The sequence below is a fragment of the Pseudonaja textilis genome, chromosome 12 (assembly GCF_049901715.1).
Source record: "Pseudonaja textilis isolate UNSWEBS1 chromosome 12, rPseTex1.2, whole genome shotgun sequence".
Classification (NCBI taxonomy): domain Eukaryota; kingdom Metazoa; phylum Chordata; class Lepidosauria; order Squamata; family Elapidae; genus Pseudonaja; species Pseudonaja textilis.
Window position 1 is genome coordinate 20,580,013 of NC_142001.1, and position 13,345 is coordinate 20,593,357.

The following is a 13,345-nucleotide window of genomic DNA, read 5'->3' on the forward strand; positions in this document are numbered from 1 at the left end:
AAAATCCATGATCAACGGCAGAATTTTTTTTAAAGCCAGAAAACCTCAAATCTTTATCCAGGTTTCAAATGCTTAATTCAGACTTTTGCACGAAATCAAGAAGGGGAGGGGTTGATCCTAAAGTCTAATTTTGTAATTATTTTGATTGATTTGACTTGGGGGCTCCCAAAAAAACAAACCAAATAAAAACATCCAATTTTGAAAAATTGTCATTTATTTAAAAAAAAAAAAAAGCTAAAATGGTTGAGTGAGAAATATAATCTTTTGCAAGGGACTATAAAAGGAGACTCGGTCGAAATCAGTGGATTTGCTTTCAGTCTGGTTCCATCGTGATGCAAATCCAGATTAGTTCCAGTCTGTTAAATTCAAGGCCAACAAGAAGAGATCATTCCCTCAGTTGTTATGGACAGAATATATGCTTTGATGTTTTTATTTTCTTTTTCCTTTTCGCCACATTTATATTGCTAGAGTGCTTGTTCGTGCTTTCTAGAAACTTGCATAATGCAACTCATTTTACTATGTTACTTCTATATTGTTATTGTTTATTTTTCCCCCCGGATCTTTTAATAAAGTGTATAAAATTCTCTCTCTATGTTTTTTATGAACCTATATCAACACATTTAATAAATAGGACTTTACTTTTTAAGTGTCTGGTTGATTAGTCACAACCTCGAAATGGCTGTTCCATCGTTTCATATTGTGGAAAGGTTTTTTTTTAAAGGAAATATTAATGCTCTTTGGCGATTGCCGTGTAAATAAAATAGGACAGCTAAAAACTCCATTACTCTTCTCTATATGAAGGGAAGAAAAAGAAGGTTGTTTATTCAGTGCTTTGGCTTTTAAGCTGATACGTTTTTTTCTAAATTTTAACTGGTTTCTTTATTATTGATGGGGTTTTTCCCATTTTAATTGTATAAATGGAAAACGGAAAGAATTTGGAGCATATTAAATTTCAGTGGAATGTGACAGCAAAGAGAGACCTTTTAGCTGATGTGCCTGATATCCATCTGCCAAAAGGAAAATTTTCCCCCATTATCCTTCACGTACAAATTAGATTTTGAGACAGTGATATTGCTACGTTTCCTTCTTTATGTGCAAAGCCGCCTTCTGAGTAAAATCTTCCAATCAAATTAATTGGCCTGCTCTAACCTCACTTCTGAACCTTTTTTTTTTTCCTAAAAGGACGCTGTAGCCATATTGCACATCAAACAAAATGCAAGGTGATGGTGTATATATGTATCTACTCCACTTGACTCATAACCCAGCATTTCTCTCCAGAAGATTTCCATCGAGAAATATTACAAAGTCCTACTAAGGGCTTTCACTGAGGAAAACCGAGACAAATAACAACATAATGCATCCAAGTAAACAGAGCAAGAAAAGAAGGATAAAATGACGCTAGAAGAATAAATCCTTGGAACGGTTGACAGAAATAGACTGCGTATTTTGGAAAGTCTGTCTGCGGGCTCAGATTGAAACCTCCCCTAGAATCTTTACATTTGTTGTTCGTAATAATAGGGCGTTCTGATTTTGTTTTAATTTTTTCAACCGAAGCATCTGCAGGACTTTGGAAATAGTGCAGGATCAGCTCCTGCCGCATAATGGTGCCTGGCTCCAATTTCTGAATTGTGCGACCAGGAAGTTACTGCACCAATGGTTCCAGAAAAAATACTTCCACTGCTAGCATTTTCCTCCTAACAATCTGAAAAGAGCAGCAGACAGAATGCACCCTGGTGTCGTTTCCTCTTTGGGGTGGGAGAAAAGCTTCCCATTAATTGATCCTGTTCCACAGAACTCTTCTTGGAGATGAATCTGGCAAGTGCAGGCTAAAATCATAACCCTAAGATTGAATTAAAATGCCGAGGTGCATCACTGCGCTCCTTTATTCGTACCCGGTAACTCTCCTGGCTCTTGGTCTTACATGGCCACAGTCGAACAGAGGGAGAGGTGCCAGAGAAAGCAGGATTATTGGATCTTAAGAGGCAGTTGCTGGAGATGGGAAGGAGATTTAAACTTCTAGTTGCTTGACAGTACCAGAAAATAATGCAGTGCCTCCCTCCCTTATGCTAATTGGGATTTTTGAGAGTTTCACACCTGCAAAGGGAGGATTTACTCTGGCTGCCCTTCTTATCTTCATCTTCGATGGCCAGTTCCGAAGTTCTGCAGAAGTTATCCCACCATAAGGATTGCTTGTCTCCTTTCTTGCCTTGGACCATATGGGGAAACGGAAGGAGTGTAGGAGAAACAACAGACCAAGCCAACTTTTCCAGGGTGACTAATTTGCCTTGCAGGGGAATGTTTTTGCTCAGGGTCGGTGGGCCTGTCTGTCCCAGAGTCACCAATTGCAACTGATGTTTGAACCTCTCGAAATCTTGCCTGGCCCAGCCCGCCTGCCAGGGTTGCAAACAGGATGCCCCTTGGTGCAGATGCTTGGAGTTGTCAAGAGATTTCGGACCCAGACTTGTCCCGAAGGTGGGAGAAGTGCTGCCGTTGTTCATGCCAAACAAAATCCTAATTCTTGGGTTGCAGTGAGGTGGAATTGTTGCTTGATTTCATATCCACGCCAATATCTCTCCTTTCAGAGACAGTCGTTGGTTGATCGGATTTGGGCCAACTGGTGGCTGAATCAAACCATGTTTGAACCAAGGCCGGAGTCTCTGCCACGGCACACCTGTGAGGATTGACCCATGGAAATGAGGTCAATTGGCATTTATCTGTTTCTGTTTGGGGGCTGGCCACTGACCGTCCCTTCTCTGCCAGCAGGGCTCAGTTACAAGAAATCCTATAAGCTTCCTGCATTTGCGTGTTATTTAAACTCTCCACTGTGTCAGGATTTGGCAGGTCACAACATGGGAGGTGTCATTTTCGATTAAGGTGGCCTCCAAGGCAGGGAACTGGACAGCAGCTGCCAGGGAAGAAAACTGGCCAGTCTAATAAAACCACAAGGCCTCGGCCAGACTCGAAAGGGTTTGAGAAGTCTTGCAAAATTAGCAGTCTGGAAACCTCCCCATGTCATTTTCCAGGGAGGGGTCCTTTCTCAGCCTCCCTTTTAGGCTCCCCGAGTGGGGTCTGCAGAAGGGAAGCACTTGTGTGCAATGCCCTCAGCCAGAGAGGCCCCTGGAGTGAATTTCTTTTTGCAGGGCGGAAGAGGGAAATGATTAGAATAGAATAGAATAGAATAGAATAGAATAGAATAGAATAGAATAGAATAGAATAGAATAGAATAGAATAGAATAGAATAGCTTTATTGTCATTCCATTCTACAAATACAATGAAATTTGAAAGCTACTGCAGCACAATGTTCCAAACACCACATCACAATCACACTACAGAGTATTTAAAAATTAAAATAATAATTAAAAACCTGGTCTAAAACATATAGTAAGTTAGATAGTTTAAAATGCATGGGGCGTTTTTACATAGGGCTAAATCACATCTGCGTTGTTTGCTTCAAGACAATTATTGCCTTGGAAAAGAAACTTCCTCGGTCTATTAGTCCTATTAAAAACACTGAGAGCAATTCTTTTGCTAAGCAAGGCCAAGAAACAGCTGGTTTAGCACTATTCAGGTACGAAGGATTTTGCTGCTGTGTCTCTCGTAAACTTGTTCCGCCTGTTCAGTGGCTTTTCTGCTTTCGGTGATCTGCAAACCCAACCTGCTTAGCTTAGGATTCCCTGGGATGAGGATATGTAGTAGGAAATACGTCCGATCGATACCGTAACTACGTGGTTAAATGGAATTGTGGGAACCCAGCTCTAGAGCGCCCCTAATAAAGAGCAAGTCGCCTGAAATTTGAACATAATTCAATCTAGAAATCAGCCCATTTTGGCCGCTGGGATTAGGACTCACGTCAAATAGCGGTCAAATTCAATTTAAACTGCATTCTAAACCAAATTTGCTTTCGTCTTGGCTGCTTCATCCTGCCCGGTAGAAAAGCCTCTTGCAGAAAACCGTTCTCTTCCCTCAGCAGAGGAAGCTCCTCTGCCTGTGAGCTGAGCGGGTGACACTGCTCTGAGTAATGCCAGCCGCTCCCTGCTAAAAATGGACTCGTCCAGGCCCTGTGACTCTCTGCCAGCCAGCCATTCTCTTTGGACAAGCTGATGGATGAGTTTGCAAAGGGAGGAGGAATGTGCGTGCATGTGTGTGTGTGTGTGTGTGTGTGTGTGTGTGTGTGCACAGCGGTGCCCCAAAGTTCTATTTTAAAAAATGCCCGGTTGTTTTCAGTCCAACAGTGGGCCGGAGGTTGGAGACAATGCATGACCCCCCTGACACATCCGCATTCGGTCACCGGTTTCCAAAATTAACTCCCAAGCCTGCGCTGGGGTTCTGCAGGGCAGCCTGTAGCCCTCGTCTGCTTCATTGCTTTGCTTGCATAGCTAAGCGGTCATTAAGAGGGTGAACTGAAGTGACCCCCGCAATCTGTTGGTGTGACCTTTCCTCTCTTTCCTCCTCCCCCTCTAACTTTGCTGGTCACTCTCATTCATGCTTGCGTCAGGACTAAAATTACACGATAAGCTTGTCCAGATGGGATTCTGGACACCGTTTCCTCCTTGAAGCTTATTTTTCTCCTCCCGCGAATGTTCTTGCTGTACATGTCACACGCTCCATTGTTGTGACTGTTGGACAAACAATATTTTGGCCAAGGGGCCACTCTCCAGGAGTTTAGCAAAGGGACCGAGTCCCCATAAGGAAAAAAACAACAGGCATGATTTGAGTTGTCCAGCTACTAAGAAAAGCACCCTGGGTGTTCGTGCAGAACAACACGCTTTTAATTTCACTGCTGTTAAATGAAGCGGTGATTCTCTTGCTGTGTATCCCTGTTCCTACTGGAACTCTTGTGCCTTTTGTCAAGGTATTTATAACACACACTTGTGCCGTTTCTACTTTGGCTCTTCCTTTGAAGACAAACATCCGGTAGCATTCAGTGAGTCCCATCAATGATGGTAATAACGGTAATAAGCTTATTGCACTAACTTACAAAGGCCTCTACGGTCCAGTCCTGCCTAAAGCAGTTTTTAAGTATTATTTCGGAGGGTGTGTGTGAGAAAGCAGAGCTTTTTCTTCCCGCCAAGTAACAAAAGAGCTTTAAATGTGCCCTTAAGAGGAAAGCTGAGGACCCAAACGGGAATGGAGAGGGAAAAAAGGAGTCACATATTTTCAGAAATCCCCCAGCTTAACAAGGAATCTGGTCAGAGTCATTTAAGGTTGTGATGGCAGATCTTTAGGGTCTTTAGGCCCGGATGCTCAGGAGGAAACAGTAAGAAACAGGAGTGCCGGGTATGTTTATTGTCATGACCATTTTTAAAAGAGGGGAAGGACAGAATAAACATATAATAATAATACAGCTTATTGCAGGTCATCTGGAAGGGCGGGGCAAAGCAAAGAGAAACACAGGCAGGGAACAGGATGAAATGGATTTTCAGGAGCAGCAGCAGCTCTCGGTCCATTGTTGTTGCGATTGTTTTAAAGCCCTCCGAGGGACACCACAATCCCAGGATAATGCTGCTGCTTTGTGGGTGGGGTGGGTGGGCAGAGGCCATTGGAGAACCACTGAGGGGCGCCCTTTAACCCCCATAGGGTTTATTGCAGAGCAGTCTGGCCACTGGATGTTCAGCCGGACTCAGTTTCTCTCCTGGGAAGATGCGTGCTGTTTCGGCCTCTTGGAAAGGGCAGCCAAGGACCAGCGATGCCAAGGAAGAGAAGCTGGGGGACGACTCTCCGTGCAACGGCCAGGCTCCACTATGTGGAGAGGTGGGGAGGAAAAACTAGGAAAGGCTTTTAGGTGTAATAGAGGATTGCCCTGGGATCTCCTCGTGGTCTCCCATCCCAGGGATGCCACCGCTCAGCCTTCCAGCCTTTCTCCTGCATTTCATTTCATTTTTTATTTCATTGTATTCATCTCGGTTCATATTTTTATTTTATTTTGCCCACTGCCCTTCCTGGACCCGCGAGGAGCTCTTCCCCCGCCAGGGCGCCCGCAGATGACAGACAGCGCTCAGCTGAGAGCGGTACTTCCGCCTTGTGTTACACTTTTTAGCTTCCCTTCCGACCGGTTCCCCCCCCCCCCTGCAGTGACCCCTCAAAAGCATTTCCGGAAGAAATCAAGACAGCCCTTCTGGCCCGCTGCTTCTCTATGTTCGTTGAAGGCGTCGCTCTGTGCCCATCCCTCTTCTCCCGCCCCCCGACTTCCTTTCATCGAAGCTCTTCGACTCCACCCCGGAAGAAGCGACCGCCTTTTCCCGTCTCTAAGCCCCGCCCCGACGGCAAAGCGCAGCCTTTTGTTTCAGGCCGTGGACATCGAGAGAGGCATTCCAGAAACCAAGCGGAGGGCAAGAGCGGCCCCGCGGGGCGGCAAGGCGCAGGCGCCGCGCGCTCCTTCCGATGGATCTGCCCCCTTCCGGCGCTCCTCCCCGCGCCCGGAAGTGGCGTCATCGGCGCCGCTGCCGCACTCTTCCGCGCGGGCGGTTCCCCAGGCCGGCCATGGAGTGAGGCGGCGGCGGCGGCGGCTGAGGCGGCGGCTGAGGCGGCGGCCGGGCCTGGGGGTGGGGGGGGGCGGCGGCGCGTCGAAGCGAGGGCGGGCGGGCGGGCGAGCGAGCCAGGGGCGCGGGTGGTAGGTCCGTGGAGCCCGCCGCCGTGGCCGTGGCCGCCGGGGGGCCATGAGGGAGTACAAGGTGGTGGTGCTGGGCAGCGGCGGGGTGGGCAAGTCGGCGCTGACGGTGCAGTTCGTGACGGGCACCTTCATCGAGAAGTACGACCCCACCATCGAGGACTTCTACCGCAAGGAGATCGAGGTGGACTGCTCGCCCTCCGTGCTGGAGATCCTGGACACGGCCGGCACCGAGCAGTTCGCCTCCATGCGCGACCTCTACATCAAGAACGGCCAGGGCTTCATCCTGGTCTACAGCCTGGTCAACCAGCAGTCCTTCCAGGTGAGGGAGGGGAGGGGAGGGGGCGGCACCCCACCCCCACCCCACCCACCCCCTTGGGCCCCTCCCCCGCCTCACACACAATACACACAACACACACACACAATACACACCCTCACAGGGCCTGCCTTGGATGGGGAAAGACCCCCCCCCGCGCCCTGTCCGCCCCCCCACGTACTCGCACACAATACACACACACACACGTCCCCCCCTTGCTCCCCCGCTCTCTCTCTCTCTCACACCCACAATAAACACACACACACCTGGCAGGAGAAGGGCTGCTGGGCCGGCCTCGGATGGAGAAAGACCCCCTCCCACACACACACAGTCCACCCCCCATGTACGCACACAGCACACACGCATTTGCCCCCTCCTGGTGTCTCACACACAATACACACACAGGCCTGCCTTGGATGGGGAAGACCCCCCACATGCACAGTCCACACACACACCCATCTACGCACACAGCACACACACACACACTCACGTTTGCCCCCCTCGTGTCTCACACAATACACACACACACACATAGGCCTGCCTGGGATGGGGGAAGACACATTACACAGGCACGTTCCCCCTCTTGGCCCCCTCGTCTCACACACACAATACACACAACTCTGTCTCTCTCACACACACACACAGACCGTGTGGGAGAGGGGCTGCCTGTCCTGCCTTGGAAAAGGATTCCCCCCCCCCAAAGCCTATCTGGAAGGGCCCGGCCTCTCCCCTCCCCCACCGATTGGGGAAGGCCAGGCCGGTTGGCAGCCTGGGAAGATGAAGTCTCCCCCTCCTGCCCCTCCTGGGCCCTGGAGGCCCTCTCTGGCCTCTCCAGAAATGGCTGCCCCCCTTGCTCCCCAGCCGCTTCCTTGGAAGGTTCTTCTCCTCCTGGGTTTCCAGAGGCCGACAGAGCTGCAGCCGGATGGTCCCGCTCCGCCTTAGACTTGCAGGAAAGGCTCCAGCCTCGGGGACCTCCTGGGCCTCTGAGGGAGGCAGGAAGGGTCCCTGCCTGCTTCCTGAACGCCCTGGTGGCCTCCACTACAGGATGGGGAGGTGGACGAACCCCAAAGTCCAACCCCGGCCAGGTGGAGCAGCCTGGTGATCCTAAGGCTTTATACTGGTTTCTTTGGGGTGGTAGATATCTGTATATTGAGAGCAGAACTGATCATGTTCTCTAGCTGGGTCACAAAACGTCTGCAAGGAAAGCACCCAGCTCAGAGACCACCGAGGTGCCCTCAGTTCAACCCTGAGTTACAGATATTCTCTCCTATTGGGATATTTTATAGTAAATATCGCTGCCTTAAACTGTCTTTGGGGACCTACGGAGAGAGAGGAAAAAAAAACCCCGTGCTCTTTGGGTCATTGCAGACGTGGTGAAGGCTCTCTCCCCCCCTTGCTCTTGCACCGGCCCTCAAATTTTGGAGAGCCCCCTTTGACCCCTTTTCCCTTCTTCCCCAGGACATCAAGCCGATGAGGGACCAAATAGTCCGTGTGAAGCGCTACGAGAAGGTTCCCCTCATCCTGGTGGGGAACAAGGTCGACCTGGAATCGGAGAGGGAGGTTTTGTCAGCGGAAGGCCGAGCCCTGGCCCAGGAGTGGGGCTGCCCCTTCATGGAGACCTCTGCCAAGAGCAAGACCATGGTGGATGAACTCTTTGCCGAGATTGTGCGACAAATGAACTATGCGTCCCTGCCTGAGAAGCAAGAGCAGTGTTGTACAACTTGTGTTGTCCAGTGAGGGAGAAAGCAAAGTCTCCATCGTGGCCATGCAGAGCAGGTAAGGGGGCCCTCCCCTCCTTCCCAAAGGAGCCCCTGGCCCAGGGGTTGGGCTCTTCCATGGCCGAGTACACAGAGCCACAATCGGCCAGCTTAACTTGGCTGGACGCCCCCAAAACACGCCAAACCGAGGGGGGGTGGCTTTTGCAAAGTGGTTGTGGTTGGACTTGACTTCCACCCTGTTTCCAAAACAACCCGGAGCCAGGATCGGTTGCATTGCCGTGCTCGGTCCCAACACACGCGGGGGGGACTCGCCCAGTAGCAGGGCAAACGGCGAAACCTGCCTTCAGCCCTCCTGGCTCAACATGCAAGGCTCACAAACCACCTTCTCCGGCCTTTGGCAGGGAAAGTGCCGTCGTGAGAGAATAAGGGGGCTTTCCCTCCGAATAGAGACGGAGGGGGGTCCTTGGAGGTCCTCTAGCCCAGCCCCTGCTCACGCAGGAGACCCTAGACCCCTTCGGACAGGTGGCTGTCTGGACTCTCCTTAAACGCCTCCGCTGATGAAGCGAGCACCCACCCTGTCTGCTGAAGGCACCTCCTGTCCCCCTGGTTAATTACCAGCCCCCCCTTTTCAGAATTCTGACTCTTGCTTGGCCCTCGGGTTCAAGGCAGACTCCACGAACTTACTCCGAGTACTTAGCTACCTGACCTGCGCCTGTCTAGGCCTGCTGTAGTGGCTCCTTCCCTGACTCCTTGTAAGCAGAGGTTGCTTGTTCTCCTGAAGCGTTCACGTGGCTTTGTTTCATTTGAAGAAGGGGAAAAGCTAACGGTTGTCGCCAGCCAACGCCCACGTCCTAACCCGAAGCGGCCTCTGAGCTCTAAATGGAGCGGGAGGTTGTGAAAGTGTGGTTGTGTGTCAGCTGCCCTTGGATTTTCCAGGGGCTGCAGGCACACGGTCAGCAACCACAAGGGTTACACGAAGCAAAATAAAACAGAAGCAACGACTTTATTTTATTTTATTTTTTCCAATGACCTGCCTTTCTCTTTCGCTCTTTTGAGAGGCTGACTAGCTTCCATCTCAGTTCCTCCCCATCCCTGTAACTGTGCAGCTGCCCTCTTTTGAAATGTCTGCTTGTGCTGCGGGGAGTGACAAAGGCCACCTTTCTCCAGTCAACCAACCTCATCAGCTCTTCAAAGCACTAAATGGTTCAAGAGTAACGGGAGGGAAGTAACCCTTTTCTCTAATAAGTTCAGTCACAAGCTTTCCTCCCCCCAGCTGCACGGGGCAAGAGGTCTGGTTGGGGGGGGGGTCTACTGGATTTAACGTCTTGGGGGGGTGGAGAGAGGAAGTGCTGCTACTTTGCTCCGCTTGCATTTTCATAAAACAGGATCTCTCTCTGGCTTGGAGTAAATTGTCCTCTCCAGCAGGTCCCCAGGAAAAGCTGTAAAAAAAATTCTGCAGGTCAAAAATAAAACTGTTTTGGGATTATGGGAAATGAATGGCTGGATGGATTTTTTCTTGGCCAAGGGTGATTGGACACCCAAGGAATTTGTCTTTGGTGCAAATGCTCTCAGGGTACATAAAAGAAAAGAGACATTTGTCAAGAATCATCAGGTACAACACTCAATGATAGTCACGGGGTACAAATACGCCATCAGATCATACTAGGAAACAGTCAATAAAAATAGGATACAAGCGACAAGGTCACAGTCCTACAATCACAAGTGGGAGGAGATGGGTGATAAGGAGAGATGAGAAGATTAATAGTAATAGTAATGCAGGCTTTGTAAATAGTTGAACAGCGTTGAGGGAATTACTTGTTTAGCAGAAAACGGACCTTCGTACCTGATGATGCCATCAAAGTAGCTTCTTGGGACCTGGGGGGGAGGGGGGAACGGACGACAGACAGGGGACTTGGGGCTCCCTGACAGATTTCTCTCTCTTACTTACAGACAAAACTCAGAGGAAATTTGCACAGATGCTGCATTGGAGAACTCCTTTTAAGCCCAGGTTGCCGGACTGAGCCTTGCTTAACCTGGCCTCGGTCTTCAGCTACCCGTTTTCCTGGCATCCGGTGTGAAAGGGGCAAAGGAGCAGCCAGAGAGGCCCGGGCCTGCTACAAACACTTAGCATGTTTACCATTTGATTTGGGAATCTGTTCTTGATCTCTTGGGGTGTTCTTTTTTTTTTTTAATAGCTTTCTAAGTTCCTATTAATGGCTAATATGCAAAAAGTTCATTTTAAACTATTTTATTTCTTTAATTGATTTCTAAATCTTGTATTTATTAAACTTTAAACTCAGTATTACCTACTCAATGCCTTTTTAAGAGAAAAAAAAATTAATGGAGAATAAAAGTGAGCCTTAAACACAAATGGTTACTTCTGTATATTACCTCACATCCGTGCTTGATTTGCAAAAGAGAGGAAGAGAGAGAGAGAGAGAGAAAGAAAGAGTGAAAACAAGATTTCTTCTCCTCTAAAATGTCATTGATTGGAACTTGGAAACATTCTGTTTACATGCGATGGTGTCCTAGAAGGATGTTTAAGAAGGGCCTGGCGGGAGGATACGACATCTCTTTTCTCAGCAGCTGTGGGGGTGGCCTGATGTGACTGGCCTGACGGGGAAGCTTTTTCGGTGGGGACTGGAGACATCCAGGAATTTGTATGTGTGTTCTCTGTTGTTATATGGTATTTGGGTTTGGGGTTTGTTTTGTTCTTCTTTTGAAAGAAAAGGCTGTGTTGGAAAATCACCCGTTCATCTGCTTTGTTACGTTCATCTTCCAAATGCTGGAAAACCTTTTCCTTGGAAAATGGACAGTGTGTCGTCTTAGGTTGTGTTCCAAAGCAAACCTCACCTGTGAGATTTCTCCCATGGGATTTAAGGCGACACTTTGGCAAAGGAACAACAACAAAAATTTGACTTTAGGCTATGTTTTTTTTTTAATGGTTTCTGTCCAAAAACATTGAGGCGAGGCGCGAGTGGCCCGGCTCAGAGCTCCCTCACTTGCTTTGTTGGTTTCTGCTGGAGGCAGCCCGAGTTGGTTGCTGAGGCCAAGAAGCGAAGTGACAGGAGCCTTGGCCTTCCACGGCCCCCATCGCCCCGAAAAACTGCAGTGTAACTCATTGCGGTCTTTGAAGAACCACCCGGGTTTTGAGCAGACGGAAGAGAGAGCGTCAGCGGAAGTGTTAGGAGCACCACAACTGTGATAGACCTTTTCCTTGGCACTGATGTAAGGAGTGTCTTTTCTCCCCGCCAGGCAGGGAGTAAATGTGCCCCTGAAGTCCTTTGACCGTGCATCTAACAAATAATCTTGACTTCGACCAAATTTCATCCTTAAATCTATCTGGCCGTCGGCGGTTAGCATGCTGGGCCTTTTGACCCCCCCTGAGCCTTCCCGGTGTTTTCATCTCTCCGTTCAAAATTTTGCAGTGAAGTCACAAGTTTGGCTCGCACTTTAACAGACGTCTCCGGGCGTGAAGCAGCCCCGTTTTTGGAGAGCTCTTTAACATTGGCCAAGTGTCAGGCGTGCCAAGGGAATTGAGAGACTTCACACAGTGACTGTACCTTAGTTCTTCAGTGGTGGACACATTGCTTGTACTCCTCTGTTAGTTGACCTTTTGATATATATATATATATATATATATAAAAAGAAAATTCCAATTTCTTTCTCAATTGGAGTTGGGGACGGCAAAAAGCTTTGCATCTGACTTGGGCAGCTGCTGCAGTTTGGAATGGAGGGGGGCCCTGCCCATTTAAGAGAGGCAGCCTTCCCGGTCGTTAAGTTTATTGCAAGGTTCAAATCCAGGCCTCCCCCCCCCCCCCCCGCTTGCTTCGGCCCTGGATTCCAGGAAGGCTCTGGAGCTGCACAAGGGCCACTTCTGGTCCAACCGAGAAGGCGCCGGTACATTTGTCCCGCTTGCCCTGGTTGAATCATGAAGTCTTTGGGCCAAGATCCCAGGTGATTAATCAGAGGAAGAGGGAGGACTCGCCTCTTTCTCCCCGTCGCACAACGGGAAGCCGCATGGTGCTCTGGCGGGTGGGGTGGGGTGGCCGGCCAGGTGCCCGAACCCAGCCCTTGTTGGGAGCGATTCCTTCCCAGGGCTGCGCGGGGCATCCCAGCCCTCTTCTGCCTGAATGTTCTCGCGATTTAATTCAGTTAATCAAATGTACTGTACCTCTTTTCTTGGGGAAAAGTAGAAATAAATAAATAAATAAAAAGTCTGGAAAATTTGGCAAGTTGTAAAACCAGGACAATGATCAAACGCTTTGTAAAGGTGAACCGCCATATTTTTCTGTTCTCTCCTCACCCTTCCACTTTCATTCATTCTTATTTTGTAAGACAGCCCTACAGTCCAGCTGTTTGTAACTTTTTTAATAAAATAGATACCTGTATTACCAAAAGCGGTTTCCTCTCTTTCCTGATTTAGAGCGGTTTTGTGGCTTTCGCTGTCATGCGGGTTGGCTTCTGTGCAGCCTCATACGGGTGTTGGGAATACGCCCATCTTGTCCTTCAGCTAACACTGCAACCTCTTGAGTCTGCTGCACAATTTCAGCTTCTAGAGTTGTACGAGGCCCTCGGAAGTTCTCCCAAATTCTTACTTTAGGGGAAGATGATGAAATACTCTGAGGGTAGTTAGACTGAATGTTAATCAAGCCAACTCATACGCTCAGGACAGTTCTCTTTCCTTTCCCTGGCCCTATTTTG

The 13,345-nt window shown here is 49.1% G+C and overlaps 2 protein-coding genes across 3 annotated transcripts in view; both read left to right on the top strand.

The window, feature by feature from the left end:
* MBNL3 (muscleblind like splicing regulator 3) overlaps positions 1-2,797 on the top strand; it is a 54,954-nt gene extending 52,157 nt beyond the window's left edge. Inside the window, exon 9 of one of the 2 annotated variants that reach the window (XM_087940825.1) lies at positions 1,183-2,797. The gene's annotated coding sequence lies outside the window, so the exon portion shown is untranslated. The remainder of the gene's footprint in view (positions 1-1,182) is intronic. The other variant, XM_087940824.1, reaches the window with a different exon arrangement.
* A 3,617-nt stretch (positions 2,798-6,414) lies between these two features.
* On the top strand, positions 6,415-13,041 carry RAP2C (RAP2C, member of RAS oncogene family). The gene is made up of 3 exons (XM_026716705.2): positions 6,415-6,929; positions 8,382-8,699; positions 10,592-13,041. The coding sequence occupies exons 1-2, from the start codon at positions 6,657-6,659 to the stop codon at positions 8,658-8,660; spliced, it is 552 nt and encodes a 183-aa protein (XP_026572490.1). The 5' UTR covers positions 6,415-6,656; the 3' UTR covers positions 8,661-8,699; positions 10,592-13,041.
* The last annotated feature ends 304 nt before the right edge of the window (positions 13,042-13,345 follow it).

What these genes read in the sequence shown, in the direction of transcription:
- RAP2C (XM_026716705.2), top strand. Translation starts at nt 6,657, where the DNA reads ATGAGGGAGTACAAGGTGGTGGTGCTGGGCAGCGGCGGGGTGGGCAAG. An exon ending in TCAACCAGCAGTCCTTCCAG is followed by an intron (nt 6,930 to 8,381) that starts GTGAGGGAGGGG and finishes CTTCTTCCCCAG; the next exon opens with GACATCAAGCCGATGAGGGA.